Consider the following 20,088-nt stretch of genomic DNA (forward strand, 5'->3'; position numbering starts at 1 on the left):
AGTTATAACTTCAAAAGATAATCAGGAGAAGGGAACAGAAATGTAAATTAAAGGACAAACCAAAGTATTTAAAAAAAAAAAAAACCCAAAACCAAAACTCAAACAGGCTTCTATTGCATTTAAGATTAATTTGCCTTCTTAAAAAGGTTTTCCTAACAACTTACAGAAAGGCTTGTATGCTAAAAGCTTACCTAATTTTATGTGACTGCATCAGCCCAACAAAAGAGATTACATCTCTATACATCCCACCTCAGTTATAAACTAGAACAACCTTATTAAATTGCTTTCAGTCACCAATTTGAGAAACTTAAAGGATCCATTTTCTAACAAATATGATGTCTAACTGTGCTTGACAGAACTTACCTTCAATATTTCTGCCCCCCATTACTGATTTTAACTGAAGTGCACTCATTTGCAATAGAATCCCCCCTCCTCCTTTCCTGCACTGTACTTTGCTTGGGAGGAGAGAAACAGCACGTGGCCCAGATATGACAACTGTTGAGGACAAAAAAAAACGGAACTCATTTAAGCCCATTAGCAAAAGTGCAAATTGCAGCTACCTTTGTAAATTATTTATACGCAAAGGTAAATCAGGTGCAGCACAGGCCAGCAGACCTAGAATTTCCAGAAGAGGAAAAGCACCAAACAGAACAGCAGCATCTCAACTATTCTGTATTTTGGCAGCCGGGGCAGCTCACAAATCCTGTGGCCACAAAACAAAAAACCTTAAAGATATGGCGTATCTTTAGCCCTCGCACTTTACCTCCGAGTCATGACAGAATATAGTTTAAAATAAGTCTAGTAAAAACTGGTGTAAATTCATCTATTGCCTTGATATGGCCTGTTGTTTCCTCAGGCCCATTCCTGCCTTCTCTGCAACAGCTACTCCTTCCTCCCTTCAGAGCAATAGCGTTACAAGGTTATAGTGCTTACGTATTCTCAAATCTCTTTCAAACATGCTTTGGCTTAGACGCCTCTTTCTTTTGCTAAGGAGTTTTAGTGACTGGAGATTGCTACAGAGTGCTGAACATCATTTAAAACACTCACTCTGCTGCTGACTACATGACAAGCAGGATCTGCCTTAGACTGGTCACTGGAAGATGTCCATGTCGTGGCAACATCCTCAACTACCAATCTTTCAATGGGGTCTGCAGCACAAATTAGCAGAGAAGCGGTCCTGCAACTTCTTCAGCGTGCTTAAATCTTCCTTAGGGCCAGAGAGACCTCGCCTTGGGCTGAGGGAAAAACACTCAGTACACTATTTTAAGTGTCAGTTCAGTGCCCCACTTCCTACCTCCCCAGGAACAGAGGATGCTCCGAAATCCCTCCTCACTGCAGACTCTCTTGGGCAGAACCTTGTCACTCAGTGAAGGGATATATGACGGAGTAGGTGAAAGACATGTCGTGATCATCTAAAGAGCTCCGGCTGCCTGCAGCCTTATTGGCTCCAAAGGCTTTGACAGCACGTACAGCACTTTTCATAATAAAGCTTAGTGGATTTTATAAGTTGAACCCCCACTAAAAACTTAGCAACTAACTGGGGTTGTGAGGGATAAGTGGGAGTTAGGAGTTACACATTCCAGATGGCTATTGCCTCTGGCTTCTCACATGCTCAGTGGGACACGCTGGTGGTCTGTCCACTCATCTGGACACAGAACCGTGTTATCACAGATCTCCCCAAGCACCTCTTCTCACCTTGAGAGCTCAGAGGCCGCCAGCAGATGCTAGAAATTCCAGTATCACAGCTGCTTTTCACAGAAATGTACAAATGGAAAGGAAACAACATGATGCTTCCTGGCTTTAAAGACTATGTTAAACATACAAGAATAGCCTAACACTGGTGAGTTCATGCTGTCAAGAGTATACATTGCTCTCTGCAGGGTTTAATTGTGAAAGTGATAGCATAAGCTTCATCTCACAATTACCAGGCCTTTTTCACTGGTGGCCACCAGATGCAGAGTAGTAACAGAATTAAAAAGCTGGTCAACTAGAAATCAAAGCCACAAAATAAGACAGCCTGCAAAGTGGGCACACAGAAGCAACAATGTGCTCTGAAATATTACATGAAATGCTATTTGCAGGAATTAATTCAGACTATGACTTGTGTGAACAGCGAAGGTCACAATAAATGTCAAACCCACAGATATTCCTTGCAACTCTGCGGTTCAAAAATTGCAGTCAGATACTTGAGTATGCTTTGCCCTGGATCAAGGGCAAGGACTGTCTACACCCATAGCAACACTGCCTGATAGTAAAGGCTTTGGGAAGTTAGTACTGAGTTGTAGGGGCTGATTACAGGGAAGGCTGAACAAGTCTATGATTAGTAAAAAGTAACAGGAATTAAACAGAGTGGTAACCTCAGCTAAACACAAGAGGGAAGCTGCCCGTCTGCACAAATACTTGCCTCTAGTCCTTAGTAAATAAGACCAACATCAATATTAACGTGATCAGTCATTTAATATGTTTCAGTTTTACCCCTTATCTAAGTTTGCCACCCTGTAGTCTTGCGGTTAACTTTACTGTGTGGAACAGGAGGAACGGGTCAATGTTTTTCACAGAGAGCAGGCAGGCAATATGGCAGCAACAAGGACTAAGACTCTTGAAATTGCTGACAAATACAGAGCAGTAGTTGATGCCACTGGTAGCCAAATCCTCATACGGAATCTACACTCGAATTCAGTTATGAGAAAGTTGGGTTGCAGGTTTCATTTCCTTCAATCTTGTGCTCCTCGTCCCAAGTTTCCCTCTTTGTTTTCATTCCTTGATGAACCATATCTAGGCTGAATGTCTGACAGCAGTCAGATTTCTCTCAGGTGGAGTGGTAAGTAGAACACACAACAGAAAGACTGATTACATCATATAGTCAGTAGAGACAGGCCTATGCTAGTTAAGGAGGGTGGGTTACATATTATTTCAAAATTTAAATCCTGTTTTCAGCCACTATGGTAATCCACTTAAGGCTTGGAGTCCTCCAATTTTTCTTCACTGCTTCCTCCTATGACAGAAGGCTTTGTCATGTAACGTCTCCCCTTATCTGCCTGTTCTCTGCCATTTCCCTCCCCAGATACATATTCTAGCCTTGACAGGACAAACCAATGTTTAATTTATACACCTACATTTGCTATATCCACTAGGCGTAAAATATCACTTGAAATTATATGAAATGGGTAGAAAAACTGAACTAAAACAAATAAATGAAACCATTTCATTCAGTATCTCAGGTGTAAGAGAGCAGGAGTTTAAAACTTCAATGCCAAAACCTGTCTTAACTGCTGAACAGAATACATGAAAAAGTAATTTATCAACCTGTTATGAAATTCTGTGGTAACCTGCTTCCAAGTTCAGTGTATTTTCTTGAAGGAGCTGTAAAACACAAGGTATTTTTCATAATCTGGATTGGTTTGGTTTTATGCATTCAGGTGGGATATTCAATTAACACATACAGTCTAAAGGACTATTTTGCCCATAATAAGCTTATTTCCTAATATACAATATTCAATACTGTAAAACACTTTGGACAAAGATAGATTTTTATCCAACTAACCTCCCAGTAAAATTACATAAAAATCACTAAATCTGAATCCATTGTTTCATAAAGTTCTGCAGAAGACTTTAATAATAAGCTTCCTTTCCCCTGTGTTTCACTGCTATAACTGCAGAGAAAATGGAATTTGAACATGTAGATTTTATTAGGAATACAGTACTAGCATTTTTAACTATGGGTATTCTCATCCCTCCTCACGACTTAGGCAGATGCATCCAATTAATGATGAATCATTCTACATAAATTTCCTGTTTAGAACATACTGGCAATACCAGCATAACAACCTACAGAGCTCAAAAAGGGGAAGAGAAACTCACTCGGTCACACATCATCATCATTTTTGTTTACAGACCCCAAAAAGGTAGTTTTCAAGTGGGGGGTGCAGGTGTCCCACAAAAGAAATTGTTCACTTCAGATTCCTAGATGAACTATCATTATGCTATTTGGAAGAAACTACACTACTGTATGCAGATAGAGATGTATATGCTACACATTGTATACAGTATACAACTAGAGATCACTACAAGAATTAAGGAAAAATTGATTTATCATGATCCTAAGCGCTACTCAGCATATTTGTAATAAAATCATGCATGAAGGAAATGGAGGATATTTTGATCGCTAAGCACCAGGACATTTAAGAACAGCTGTTGTTCTGCACCATTTCACTCACTGAAAGTTGGGCCACAATTCCACAGAAGGTGCTGAAAAAGATAAGAATGAACCAGACGAACAACCTGGTTCTGTTTATCCATGCTTGTATCTTCAGAATAACTGAAGAAAAGTGCCTCCCAGTGTCAAAGTAAAATAAAGAATATCTGCCTGTATCCTCAACTGAAAAATCTGGTCAAGTTCCACTTTCTGAAGTGGAGAGCCCATTCTCATTCTACCTACTTTGTTGATTAATTTTTGCCTTCCCTGAAGAAGTTTTTTCCTCTTTCAGGAACTGTCGTATCTTCTGCAGGAGCCTATTGCCTGCATACTGCTGGATCAAGCTATAATGTCCAAGCCTCTGATTCCTCCTAGGGAGGTCTGTGGAGCTCCAAACTCTGAAAGTTCATAGATGTTTCAAAGGTGCTTCTGTAATTCCTCAAACGCTCTCCTCTGGAAGCTCTGTAGTTGAAAAGTCTAACACCATGAAGCAAACTGATCACAGGTAACCCTCTACTTCCTTTTTTAAATAATGATTGATAGACGGGAATAACTTTTTCATACATTCAGAAATGAACTTTACACTTCAATGGTCATATCTGAAAGTTTGGGTGATTTTTTTGTTTGTTATTTTTTTTAATTTTTAAAACAACAGAAAATATTTTTGTTGCCATAGACATGAAAAAGGGTCCCCATAAAAGGTAATAAAATACAATATGCCACTAAATATATATTTAAAAAAAAAACCAACTGATGATCTCACAAAGATTTTTGAAAAATAGGTTGGTATGTAGTTTCATTTCTCTCCTCTTGAAAATTACTGAACTATTCTCTGAATAGCCTAGTACAAACTTCCACAGCACGTGGCCGTCGCTTAAATACCGCACTGAAAATATTTCAGTTCCCTTTAATTTGCATCATTTTTCATATATTGTGACTTCAGCATTCAGAGTTTGAATGCAGTGACAGGAATCTTATAAGCTTTTTTAAAGGTATGCAAGAGTACAGTGCTATCTGAGTTGTAAGAATGGAAAAAATCTATGGGCAACAAAGACTACTTTTTTGGCTATCACCTTCTTCCTAGTCGTAGGGGGTAATTTTCTGTACAAGCTCATTGTTCTCAATCAGGACCTGTAAAGTGTACACTTGAATGAAACACTCCCCAGTGCAGGGGGCAAGTTGTTTTTCCTCCAGTCTGGCTCACTAATGGTTAAGATTTTGAGGCTTTTAACCTTCAACAGAAAAATTGCTTTGAATTTTATTATAAGCTTCTTCTCATTGACTGTTTTGATTGCTGAGGTTTTAAAGGACACAGCCAGAAACATTCCAGACCACACAATAAATAAAACCAATGCAATAAAGGTAACTAGGTCTTTCAGAAGTGTGTAAGGACTCCAGGAGATGAGCAGTTGATTTCTTCAAGCTGAGCAGAGAGAAACATGAGATGAACTTCAGCTTGCAACAAACTAGTGAGACATGTAGGAAAGAACATGTCTCATTTTAATACTACTTAACACTGGGATTGACAAGGCATTTTAACAGCAAAGAGGAAGATCCTGCACTGGAGGAAAGCCTCAAATCTAAAGTGGAGGCACCAATTACTTTAAGTGATGATAATTTTAGAGGTCTACACATGCCAGAATGTAGTTTCTATTTTAAAGCACTATAAACAGTCTATTGTAACCAAGTGGAACAAAATTCCATTGATTCTTTAGAAAATAAACTTCAGAAAACTCGTAGAAAAAACAAGTAGAAAGCTTGCTACTAGCTCTAGTGATAAACTTATTAGTTTTCACTCTATGCAAAGGAAATGGAACAATATTAAGGTGAATGAATTTAGGTGTAGATCAAAAAATGAAGGATTATGCTGCCAGGGAGTGAAGGATTATCATCACTTACCTCCCTCATCCAGAAGCTTCCCACTCAGGGGCTGGGATGTATCTGAAGAGTAACATGTAATGGAAATTTGTAGCATTAAATTAACTGCAGCTGATTGGAAGCACCTGATGGAGAAGAGGTGAGAATACCTGCTGGTTTAGAAGCGTGAATAGGATAATCCCCAAATCTGACTTTCTGGTCTTCTGCCCTGACATTAACTATTAAGGTTAAAATTTGTCTGAACACTGGAAAAAATACTGTAACAGTCAGTTACAATAAGCTACTGGAGAGCAGTTTTCCAGACCAATAAAAAAAAGAGGTCAAGTTATGGTTTTTAACCGAAACTATAGCCTCCTGACACCAGTAGTCAAAATAACCAGGCAATACACTTAGCATCAAAAGGAGATACAAGTTTTCATTGATCAGTATAGTGACACAGCCAAAAAACCCAAATCAAACCAAAGCACACCTATCATCTCCTCAGTAGGCTATTTAAATACGTAAGGTCAAGGCTACAGAAAACAAAATCTTACCTAGTAAGTGTGTACTCCCTGAGTCCTGAATGCAGGTTCATGGCAGAAAAAGTACCTATGCATCCACGCAATCGTTTATCTCGACCAATCTTCCACGTTACAAACAGTGGGCTGTTTTAGGGAAGAAAAAAAGACATGATCACAGAAGCAATATTGACAGTCAGCGTGGAATTTCAGCAACAGTGCCCTTCCATTTTGGGCAACAGGGGGCCAAATCTCTAAAACAACTGTATCTGAGCAGGCCATAGCATTTAGAAACGTCCTTTGCAATTCTTTTGCCTGTTCTAGACATGTTGCTCACATGATATAACGGAAAAGATTACTAGAATAGTTAATGGACAGAATGAAACTTGTAACAGATACAATATGCTCAGTGTCCCTCATTGTTACCGATAGCTTTCTCCCGCGAATGGGAAAAGCCTCACCTTAGACATCCATACATAAGGAGCCCTTTACAGAAGGGAAAAATACCCCTCTCACACTAGCCACCCCTCCATCTGAACACGACGACTTTGGTCCTTAACACTGCTGGCAAGAAACTACCAGAAATCCTTGGAAGACAAGAAAATTTAGGAATACTCTCCAAACTTAAAGAAGTGCCTGAGGAAAGGATATTTTCTCCATGAATCCCAAGTTAGTATTTAAGAATCTCAAAAATGACCAGGAGTGGAGCAAAATCTCTAGTAAATTGAACATGTCTCAATTATATGAATGTGACAGTTACAAAGAAATACTTCTACTGTCAAACAACTTTGTACCAATCTATACTTTAAGTTAACAAAGAGACAAATCATACAACTTTTTGGGACCAAAGTTTTCCTTGCAGTTCTAGAGCATTGCATTAATACACAAGCAACAGAAAACTACACAATCATGAACTTCTCAAGGGAGTGCCCATGGCTCCTGGATACCCAGTCCTCTCAACTCTTAACAAAGATTTCTAATCCTGAGATGAACAGGGACGTATAGAGAAAAAAACCCCACAACATATACAATTTACTAGCATTTTCAAGAAAGGTATCCCGGTTCCCCTAAATGCTATCAACAAAATTATTAGATCGCAATGGCACTGAAGACACCTTCTCTCCTTGCACAGAAACAAGCCTGAATAAGACTCAAACTGGAGTTCAGGATTATTCTCTTGACCTTTACCTTTGGATTATGAGATTTATTAGCTGTAATACACTTAGTGAAGAGCTATAATTCAGGGAAACATATACACATTTACTTTCTTGTCAAAACAGAATTCCTTCTAGGATGCAGCATTACTGCTGCTTTAAAAGCACAATAGAAGAGAAGGTCCAGAGACCATCACTGAATGTCAAATAGATTACTGAAACATTTGCTATGCTTTGAAGATCCTTATCAATGAGTACGAACAGAGAAAGTAAAGGTTATACACATGTATTTTTGTACTAGTGGTAGTAGCAGTATAAACAGAGTTCGGACTAAATTTGAACCTCTATCCATTGGGTAAACGAACCACCACTGGTAGCCATACATGCTATACATCACCAAATCTGATTAAAGATGTTTTTCCAACCTTTCAACTTCTGTATTCCCCCACGAGCCACTAAACATATCAGCATGTTGTATATCAGAAGATATAAGCAAACTGAACAGAATTACTTTCCTTAATTACCATCACAGATGTCTTCAAAGTGTAATATGGACCAAAGGTTCAGAGCAGTCAGTGACCCAAGAGGATTCTAACTCTTAAGATTCAAGAAATAAGGCTGAAAGAGACCTTCGGGACTCCTGCTGTCATAAGGAATAATTATATTATATAATTCTGTTTATAAATGATCCACATTCCCCATCTTAAAAATTACTAGAAATAACGGGGACAAAACCTCCAAAATGAAAAATTAGAAGGTTGTCTCAAAACCTCACTGAAGTTCAGAACCTCTGGAAAAGTTCCGATTTCCTGTTGAAATGTTTTCCCAGTCAGCTTGGACCTATTCTTGTGCCAACATTGTCCTTCAGTTTAAATAGTTCTCTCCCCTTCCTGGTTATTATTCCCTAAAGTATTTATAGAAAGAATTCATAAGTCTCTTCAGACTTCACTTTGCTGAGCTAAATGGGTTGTGTTCAGTTTCCTCTCAAAGGGGATCTTACCATTCTGACCATCACAGCTCTTCTCTGCACCTTCTTCCAGTTTAAATTTGCCTTCTTGAACACCAGCATCCAGAACTGTACCAGAATTACGGAGCAGAGTCTCACACCTGCATTAACGCTTCCATCTCTGAACTAGAAACACTGACTGCTACATTTTAGGATTAAGCCTCAGAGCAAAATATAAAGTCCAAGTCTGCCATTCAAAATGTTACAGAGCATTTCTAGTCTTACACTAAACAAAAGACAATAGAAAACCTGCTCATAGAACCTAGACAAGCTATGCAGAAAAAAGAATTTGTTTCTTTCTAGCGATGTTCTTTTTTTTAATTGGCATCCTTGGTTTCAGCTGTTTGCCTATTTTCTCCAAACCTACAATGCTTTTCTCGCATTTTAAAGCCAGGAATAACCCACAAAAATACATCCATCTAACATAACTGCAAATCTGAGATCTGAGGCTAAGTGCCAAACTCCACAGATAGCACTGTCAAGAACAGCTAAGTAAATATGTACATTTTCAACTTGAAAAAAAAAAATCTTATTCTCATCTGTTATCTGTTGTTCTTAAAATAAAAAGGAGGATTTTTTTGAGCAACACATTGTTAGATGTAAAATGAAAATCTCCACCTCAAGGCACTTGAAAGAAAACAGAAGAGAAAAATCTTCAGTTAAAAGCAGAAGAGGCAGCAGATGTGATGCTAGGAGTCCCTTCTATCCAATGACGTACAGCAAGGATATGTATCGCCTGCTGGAGATCCAGGTTGTCTTTTTGCCTAAAGAAGTCTGAATCCACATATCCCATAAGAGTGGGACAGCAAATTGGGGTGGAGCGTGTTCACCTTTCTGATTCTGGACCCCTCTTAATCTAGAATGAAAGCTGGTTTTTTGGTTGTTCCGCTTCCCTGGGAGGGCTCCAACAATCAGCTTCAAGTAGTTCTCTTTCTTTTAGTCAGCCACTAAAAAAAAATATTTCCATCTAAAACTATTTACAGGTGCCACAGCAAATACACAAGCGACCTGAAGACTATAAACTTTCCACCCAGGCATTGCCTAATTTACTATTTATTGAAAAAGTCTTGCCTAGCTCCAAACTAAACAGCAGACAACTGATTCAGTTATTTGCTATAGAGGTTGTCAGGCACTACTCCACAAAAAACACCTGATCATATACTAGTTTTCGCTACTTTCAGTTGCAAAACTGAATTAGACACTTGCAACACAGTCAGAGTTTAAACTAATATTGCTTTCTTATACACAATTGCTGTCTCCTTGACAGACTACTGAAATACAGGCATGTATCCAACACCCTAAATGCTGACCTTAAAGGCTAGCCAGAAAATGTGTGGCTGAAGCACAGGAACATGGGTCACCCGATCAGAGTTCTGCCCCATGTGTCACTTCAGCTACTATTACACTATTTTCATTAATGAAGAAACTAGGACAGCCCTGTACTTCACTTGAGCATTAATCTGTTACAACTTCTGGAGAACTGGAGCACTTCACATGAAAGTCACAAGGTATAAACCTATATAAACATTGAAAGTATCAAAATAGTCCCTTATACACCATGCTTACCAGTGCCCTAAGCATATTTATTAATATTTTACAATCAAAATCATCTAGACTTGCTTGCTGTATGTTACTGAAAATATTTAGACTGAAAGCAAAAGCGAACGAGCTATTTTAGTAATCAGTCAGCTATCAGAGTAAGAGTCAGCATGCCAATAACTTACATTGACATCATGTAGAAATCACTGTTATAAATATCCTCTTTTAATATAAAGCAGCACTGGATACAAGCTGCCTTTTATTTATCAGTACATTTAATAAAAAAGTGAAGGGTTTCTTTAAGTTGGGGTGTGGAGGAGAATGCAAAAAGTGTGAATACATTGGGCTTTTTCTGGTACCATCAAAAGCAGCATGAAAAGTTTCAATTCTTTGGTACAGATAAGGAGGAAAAGGGGAGGAAGGTGAGAAGAATAGGGGAAAGGAAGGGTAACGGATCAAGAATGTTTCTCTACTTTTATAAAAGATAAGTGAGAACTTTTCTGGTTTCACGTGAAGTCTTCCAAGTAATAAAAAAACTTGTAGGACTTTGAAGTGAAAAGGATTAAACTTGATGAACCGAGAGGTAAAATGATATTTAGACAGACATTTTAATTACAGTATTTTAACCTACCATCCTTTATAACCGGAGAAGGGAAGAAACTCTCTGCAGCCCTAATGTTACTTGACACCCAGGGCTGTAGGATCAGACACTTTTCAAAGTCAGCAGGCTCGTCCCTTTGTAAGACCAGAGTGCTTCCACTTCAGCTCTGAGGATTCCAAGCTGCAACATGCCCAGAAAGTACTCTAAACAAGCAAAGTTGCAATGGCAGTGTTTTCCTTTTTGTTTTACCAAGGGAATGAGCTATTGTTCCTAAATTCTAGAAATTTTAACATTTATATTTTTTAACATAAAGCTTACTCAATCTTATCTAAACCCTCACATAATACTGTTTCAAATTAGAAGCATCTGGAGAGAGAGAAGTTAAAGTTTATCATTTTAGCAGTACACTGCAATCCCTTGCACAAGCAACACCAGCCTTATCCAGAATCACAGAAAGCAGCGTCCCTGCTAACTGATGCACTCTGAACTTTGTTATACTTCAGGCTGTGGCATTTCCAGATGTCACAATTCAGTGAGCTAATTCACATTACTCAATATGAGAATACAGCTTAGTAATGAAGGAGGCAGGAACATGTACACCGATAGCTTTATCAAGAGCATCTGTACATATGCTCCAAGGCACAGGAGGGGGGCATATATGTTGAAAGTATCTATTTGTGATAAAAGGGGAAAACTGATGGATGAAATTATGGAGCTGCTCAACACCACCAACAGAAAAAAAAAAAAAAATCCACTGAGTGCCTTTCTGCAACAGTCATACAAGCACATAATGTGGTGCAAGGATGTTTTAGTTTACCGGATATATTCCAGAAAAAAATCTGTTAAGACACAAGAAAGTTGAGACAAGAGTTCATGAATCTCCAAAAAGGAGTAAGGGAGAATGGCAACACACCACCCCCCCAAATTAATAAAGACAGAATTTGGTAAATGCAGGCAATTAATACATAAGATTTTCAGGAAGACAAAAGAAGCAAGAAAAGGAAGAAAAAGGCAGTAGCTCCTCACAGGAAATTTCCTCAAAGGAAATGGGCACAAGTGCAAAAAAAGACCAACAATCACAGAAATAGATCCACTTGGAGAAACTGGAAATAAATCAAGTTATTGAAAAGAAATACAAAAACCCAGCAAAGCACAACAAAAAGAAGCACAATAAAGACAATCAGTTTGCAACATATGAATATTATTGACTATAAAGGAAAAACATCCATCACTTACGAGAAGACGGATAAAGAAATTGTTGGCCATCTACTTAACTCAGAGACTTAGGGGAACATCTGGTAACAGAAGATGCTAAGAAACCCAAACTGTAAAATGTTCAGGTAAAAAAATCCTTATGGTAAGAACCACAAATGCTGGGACTGCCTGCCTGGGAGGATGTACAGCTGCCACGACCAGGGTCTCCTCAAAAGCCTGCCAAAACAGGCCACTGTCAGCAATACTGTAAATATATTTGATTCCCATCCTTTAACAAGAGACAAGACCAAATGGCTTCCTGATGTTTACCGCAGACCCGTTTTCTTATTTTGTACAATGCAATGTAAGAGAACAAAGGGACAATTCACACACAAAACTATCTGTTAAATTGTGGGACAGACAATTGTCCTGACAAACCTCCAGGATCTGGGAAAAAACCCAAAAACCAAACCAAAAACATCTGAGAAAAACCACATTCATCTTACACTTCTGTATGGTTTCTTCTATGTAGCAGTATTACAGAAGTGAGTAAAGAGATAGGTAACATTAACCATGTTCTAAAGATCAGAAAACTTTAATTTATTTATTCCTTCAAAGAATGTAAGACTGAGTACCTTCAGCAAGGTTCAAGGTGCTATTCACCACTGACTGGAGTGTGTGAGCACTTTCTGAACCAAGAATATAAGCCAGTTTCTTCAGCAACTTATCTACAAGTTCAAAGAGGGCTCTGAAGTGAATATTTAGAGAAGCCCGTGGGTGATACTTTTCCTATTCTGAAATCCAATACAAATTGCCTTTTGGGGGAAGGGTAAATACAACTTTTTCTTCTAGCATTAGCTCACCTTAAAGACTTTAGTTTCTCCTTCAGCCTAGTGAGTCTAGATGCAAACAATAGCTGTTTTTTTCCACTACAGTGCCACTTAACACATATTTTGACAAGAGTTAAAAAAAGCACTACTTGCTTGCCTACTTTTACACAGTTGGGAAAAGAATTAGCTACCGAGTAAAGTGTCTGAAAGCCATTACCCTGCCTGTGTGCAATTATATACACACAAAACCCCAACTTACTAGGAGAATGACTTATCTAGCAAAATTCATAAAGACTGGAGCATGTCTAAAAAACCCATAGATTTCCCTGAACAGGAGGAAATTTATTCTGTGATAACATTCTTCTTCCCTGTGGGAAATATGCTGAGATTCTTAAAAAAGGTCTATATTGCATTACCCCTTCAACACATTTTGTCAATGAAGTAGGTTCATTATTGCCAATACATGATGATCCGAAGACAATCACCACAATCTACTGGCTTCAGCAGCTGGAAGCAAGATCTGCAATTTTTTAATTTTCAATACTATATAATTTCTGAAAAATCAAATGAGCAACTCTTCCAACTACTGTATTTCAGAAACAAGCATTTAAGAGTTTTCTTTCATTACCCATATAACAGACTTCATATATTTGGTAGTTTTCCTGAAGTCACTATGTACCTTAGAGACATCAGCCTCACAATCAAAACCTGAGCTGCTAGGTGTGAATTTGTTAGCAAGTTCTGCTTATCTAAGCAGCTAATCTTAAGGAAGGTCAGAAAGCAGCTACTATTTTAAGAAAATCTAGACTAAACAACAGCATAATCAGGGTTAAAAATAAGAGGACTGCTTATTGGTAGGTCATTTTCTAAAGCAAACCTACAACACTTTAACTAAGATTGCATTCAATATATTAAAATTCATTTTTAAAATGGACATAAAAACACAAATACAGCCAGATGATGTGGGTGTTCATTCAGATGCAGGACCAGTGCTGCTGTTCTTGTATACTACAAGAGAGGAGCTGAGGCAATATAGGCAGCATTCCGGAAAAGAGAAGGTAAAAGTAACAATTTATAAGGGGATGACCATGACTTTTAGGTATGTCCAGACTGGACACTCAGTCAGACACTACTCTGTATTTACAAAGCCATTCTTTTGCACCTTCTCCCTCCAACTCTCACAAGACAATCCATCAACTTCATGAAACAAATTGAGTTTCTATGACATATGTTCCTAAGTTCGCTGTTCACTTTGCTAAAATAAATATTTACATGTAACAAAATCCAGAACTACTCAGAAATCACACAAGTTGGTTATGCAGGCTTATTTAGCATTGCTAAAAAAAGATCTGAATATTTACAGTTCCTCAGAGAAACGAAATCAACTAACATTCTACACAAGTAGAGAATCACAGCTCAGTACAAAACTGGTTTTACCCATCTCTATACTCAAGACAGTTTTGAATGTTGCCAAGCATGTTTCAAACTGAACATAAGGACTTGCAGCACAACATAACTGCACCTCCAAGAAACAACCTTCAAGATCGTAACATCCTCCATAGAGATACTCCTCAGGGCAGCACGGGTGGCAATGTCAGAGCACTTAGTCTACAGCAGCACGGGGCACCTGGAAATTCCTCAGGATGGCACCTTTCCTACAGGTCATCTACTTACTTGCTTCATTACTCAGAGTTACTGATGCATCTTTAAGTCTATATATCTTGTTTTAGGGTGAGACACTTGAATTTTCCTCTAGAATTGAATGTTTCTTCCCTAGATTCCCATAGTGACAACCTCAATGGGGTATAGACACACACATATATATATAATGTTGTGGTGTCTGCACAGACAGAGAGCTGAGTGTGCACACACTAACCAAGAGAACATGCTGGTTAATCAGCTCATACTGCTTCAAATGACAATGCTTCAACAGTGTTCCAGCTGCAGTTCCTGTCTACCACAAACTCCAAGATCGTCAAGCTGGTTTGTATCTCAATCAGCAGATATCAGGTTTATACATCTGGATAGCTGCTAAATCATTAAGTTAAATTAAGTCATCTAGAATTGAGTATCTTCAGAACATCAATCCCTAGGGCTGTACTTTAGCCACTAAAGCCATTTATATTTCCAGGACATTAAGATGAAGTTTAAGTGAGGATCCAACACAGATCCTATGCAGCTAGGCCAAAAAGGGTATAAGCATGGCTATTTTTTTAAATTAAGAATTATTTTTTAATTTAAAAATAAAATCAAACCTTAAAAATATTTCTAGCCCATATAGCTGTGGAGACAGATTTCCAAGTATGACCCAAGCGTTAGCCAATGCAACATCACAAGGTTATTCCAGCACCTTGGCCCCTGATCTTAGCAACAGCATTGTTAACACAGCCTTAATGTTTACTATTTCTTGTCAGAATCACACATGCAACAGGGAAACCATTAGTCATTTCAAATTTAAAATACTCCTTGCAATGATGAAGAACAGTGGCATGAAGCCGTCACCCACACAAAAGAGGGAGGGGAGGACGTGATTTGAGAGTAGATATGAGGAATAAAAAAAGCAAGAAGTAAACCAGACAATTCATAGTTCTTCCAGAAGACTATGGAAGTGAAGGAACAGTGGGGAAAGAGTTTTTTCATCTTCCTCCAAATGCCAAGTAGAACCAGTCTGACAGTCTTAAATAATAAAAGCTAACAAAGTACAAAGGACATACCAGAATGGGACAAGGGGTTACCTCCTCTTTAAACACAGCAACTGCGATGCCAAGGCTCCTCACCAGGGTATTATCACAGTACTTTCTGAGATCATGCACACCACGATCCCCTGCTCTTCCATATTTACCTCTGACTAGTCGGTTTAGCCTTCTATCTTGTAAACTTCTGCTAATCCTATCCAAGCCCTGGCCAGCAAGGTAAACAGACAAACATGCTCCTCACAAACAAACAAAAAATAATCTATTTCAACACAAAAAAACCACCAAAGACAACAGATAATCAGCTTTACTTTTTTTAAAAAGGCTTATTGGTTTATACATATTTTTTCCATACAAGGTGCCTACAAGTCTCTCAGCACAGGTCTAGCAGGAACAATGCAGCTTGAAGACAGACATCCCTCTGCTACTTCTAGGCGAGCACGCTTATCTGAGCAGTACAGCGCCATACGTGTGAGAGCAGATAGGAGCCTAGCTGATTCTGGCTTTTATTAAGTACTAGATCAGGAATTGCTGAACCGTACACTGTTTTGTAACAAAGCCGTGACCACATAACACCCCTCTGATCAGCATTACCAGCCTCACACAATTTGAGATGTGGCAAGGTGTTACAGAATGGGAATACATGACCAAAAAAATCACTATTTACTCAGTGAACACTACAGAAATACAGCAGTAACAGGCGCTGTTGATACTGCTCAAGGTCAAGGTGATGAAAAGCAGGTGTGAGTTTGGAGTCACCAGCTCCCATCTCTCTCCAGGCCAGGGAGCCCTCCAACCCATGGGATTCCAGCCTTCTTGGCAGCCCAGCATCAGAATGGCAGGGATGGAGAAGCCACAGAAACCCATCTCTACACAGTTCCTTGCGGGAAGTTGTAGGGTATCCTCAGTGCCAAATACCACCGGTATATACAAATTTAAAAAACATGGTTTATTTCAGAGCTGACAGCTGAAGCATGTACTCCTGCCTCCATCAGACTCTGAACTTGTTATGCTTCAAAATTCTTCTTCTGCCTCTTGTGCTCATTTCTGTATCTCATGTATTTTTATCTTTTGTTTCCCTTCCCCTTCCATTATCTTTTCCATTTCTGTCCTCCCTCCATCTTTTTCATATTTAATCTATCTCCCTTTGTGATCAGCTTTTGAAAAGAGGGGAGAGGAAATAAATACTCAAGTTATTGCCCATTACAAGTCAGTGAGGGCTGAGGTCTTTCTCCCTAAATGGGTTGCTATTTACTTCCATAAATTCTGGAACTCTCATTTTGATTAAAATCTCTGGAACATTCAGCCTGTTCCCAAAAACTCAGTAAAAAGTTATGAGAAAGCAGATTTTGAATTTTGGAACGCAAACATGAAGACTTAACTCCTCTTATCAAAATAACTCAATCTTTCAAGACGGTACACATGCTTATTAAATGCATCCAGAGTAAGGACTGTACCTTCAGATAAACTTTTGCTCTAATGTCAAAAGCAACCAAGAACGAGTATCAACATATTCTAGGTTATTGAGACACCATAATTTGTAACATTTAATAAAATCATATAACAATGTATATATTTACATTATAAAACTGTTCACATTTATGCTCTGACCTACTTAAGCAAATTGTTTTTCCCCAATTGCACAATTATGAACCGGAGCAGAAAAATCAGACTTTATGAAGTTAATAAATCAATTCAGTGTCATTACAAATTATTAACATTATTACTCCAGAGTCTGCACTCACCTGATTACAACTTTCTATGGGGCACATTTAAATTAGTCATACATTATACTTCTTTTAATCAACTCAAACTAACTTCAGATTGTACACTGAAACTATTGGTTAACAAAACTATCCACAAAAACTATTAAAACAAAGCTGGTACTTTCTCCCTGCCTATTCCTACCTTTCTCATACCCCAGAAGACATCAAGTGATTTGATGTTCCCTTTTGTAGCAGTAGACAGACAAACCAGGAAAATACCGCATTTGATCCAAGAAATAGTTTGCGGCAAGTAACTCTGGCTACATTTTAAGTGTTTTGAACTGGATAGGTCCCAAAGTCACCTCCCCACCCAATTTTCAAAGAAAGCGAGCAACTTAAGACCACACGCTGCTCCCATATCTCAAAATGACTCAAAACCCAGTTACGCAATGTTCAACTTCACAAACATATTAACAAAATAAAAAGTGCTCAAATTAACAAGAACTTAAAAGGACTGGCACTACTTATCCTCCCCTAGCAACACTATGCGGTCTCCTCTCGAAGAGGAGGAAGTAGTCCTGAATTAGAGACACTAATGTCAAAGAAAAACAATTTAAAGGATGCAACGTAGTCACCCTACAAACATATAATTGGAAGCTTTGCAAGTCAAAGTTGAAACAATGTCAGTACCACCAAAGATCTCATGTATAGTTTATGATCATTCCACTTAGAAACTGGAATTGAGACAAAATATTTCCAGCATTTTCCTTCATATAGTCATTTTTTTGCAGTTAATGCTTTTAAAAGATTCAGCAGAACCCTATCCTAAAGTTCCATGAAGTAAAAACGTTTGGGTTTGGATATATTTAAAAACACCACATCCAAAATGTTTTAGAAAGCTGCATAAGGTCCCCAAGATCTTCTACCCCGTAAAAGAACAGTGAAGACAATGCTAAAGAGATCAGAGAAGAACAGCTCCAGCTCCTAGATTCTTTCTTTCCTTAGAAGTCACTAGCAAGAATGCAGCAAACACTAGTTTTGAGGTGCTAGTGTAATGTTTCCCATTCTGTCACTAGCAAGATGATTCTGGCATAAAATCAGTTTCAAAAGTTGATAGAGAAAAACCATTCTCTAGGCACTACAAGTCTGGAAGTTTAGCACCACAGCACCATTTCCATTCTTTTATAAGAGAGCAAGCAATTCTGTGCTCACAAGTAGGTGCTGCATATTAACTACCAACTAAGAGCCAGAGAATATTGTTTTGCATAGATTTCAGACAGTAGCTTAACACACGACTCCTACCTTTAGAGTCTACACACGCTACCTTAAAAGAAAGTCTGTTCTTGTTGCCAACAAAGATACTGAATTTTTCCTTCCGATTACTTGACAGTTTTACCCAAACTGCCAGTGACCATTAGCAATGTGGACACTGAGTTTTCATAAATTGTTTTTTTTGTTCTGCTGAAATATTACCTGATACAGTTAGTCAAGACATCACTAAAAACCAGGAGCTGTAGTTTTTAAAAGGTCACACAAAATTTTATTAGAGCTATAACTGGGATTCTCCTGCTACAGATGATTCATAACTAATGTTTTAACATATTTCAGCTAACTGTGGAAAACATTCTTTCAAAATATTAGATGAATGAGTAGAAGCAGGCAGAAACGTATGCAATTTGTTCTGGAAAATAACTTTGTTAATTAAATTCACACGCTTTCATACGAGACACTAGACATACAGTCATAAGGCTTCCATTTGGACCTTTAAAATGCTTTTTGTTAGCTGCCAAATGCACAATGAGACATAAGCACCTAGGGGCACAACATAAACAGCTGAACAAAAAAATTTATGCCAATAACTGATAATTTGCCAAGCCTGTGAGAAATTAACACACAGGACTTTTCTGCTTAAGTGGAACTTTATTCAAAGGAATGAGAAATATTTAAAGAAACCTAAGAAAAAAACCTGGAACTGCACAGGATTTTTTTAATAGCAGTAATACATTACAAAACTTATATGCCAAGGTGTCAGCTGACGGGAGAGACTGCAATCAGCCAAACATTGAAAACCATTCCTTTAAAATCATTGATCCTTCTTCACATTAAACTACATATTCTAAAGGTCCACTGTCTAACAGTAGCTTGCAAGAGACTTGAAACACTAGGAACTATACAATAACAAGATACATTAGAGTATACTTGAATATTTTTAAAATGCGTAGCTTTGAAAATTTAATAAACATTAGATTATTTTGGTAGTTTTTTTAAGAAGCTCATGATAATGTTGCAAGACAAGCTAAAAACAAGCCTCAGCAGAATTTGAATTTGCCCTCTAATTCAGATTTCACTAACTCTACAGCTGGAATAAATTAATCTTTTGGATCACAAGAATGACTATTAAATCAATGCACTCTAGATTGCACTATTTGTATAGAACTTAGCCGTGTAATTTAACCAATGAGACAAGGGTTCAAAGGCAGACTAAATACAGTGCTGGAATTAGAGCCAAATGGAATTTATATTTTTGTCACAGAAAAGATATACTAAAGACAGCACTTTTAAAACTGACAAAGATGATTCAAAATCAGGGAGTTCTCACTGGTTCGAAAGTAATGTCTGCTATGGAGACTGGACATTTTTAAGTAAGACAGACATCTGTCAGTCAGCATAGGTATAAAATACAGAGAGCTCATGCCTTGAGATGAACTAGATGATCTCAATGTCTTTCTACCTCTTAAATCACAAATGACTGCATAGATGGTTGAGTAACAGTGAAGTTCAGAGCAGTTGCTTAA

General features: G+C 38.1%; 1 protein-coding gene across 2 annotated transcripts in view; it reads right to left on the minus strand.

Moving 5' to 3' along the window:
• Window positions 1-20,088, minus strand: part of AMMECR1 (AMMECR nuclear protein 1) — a 102,370-nt gene that overhangs the window by 35,948 nt on the left and 46,334 nt on the right. For both annotated transcript variants that reach the window (XM_054839408.1, XM_054839409.1), the window contains exon 3: window positions 6,607-6,717. In XM_054839408.1, coding sequence (XP_054695383.1) covers window positions 6,607-6,717 — 111 coding nt within the window. The remainder of the gene's footprint in view (window positions 1-6,606; window positions 6,718-20,088) is intronic.

This window comes from Grus americana, chromosome 12 (assembly GCF_028858705.1).
Source record: "Grus americana isolate bGruAme1 chromosome 12, bGruAme1.mat, whole genome shotgun sequence".
Classification (NCBI taxonomy): Eukaryota; Metazoa; Chordata; class Aves; order Gruiformes; family Gruidae; genus Grus; species Grus americana.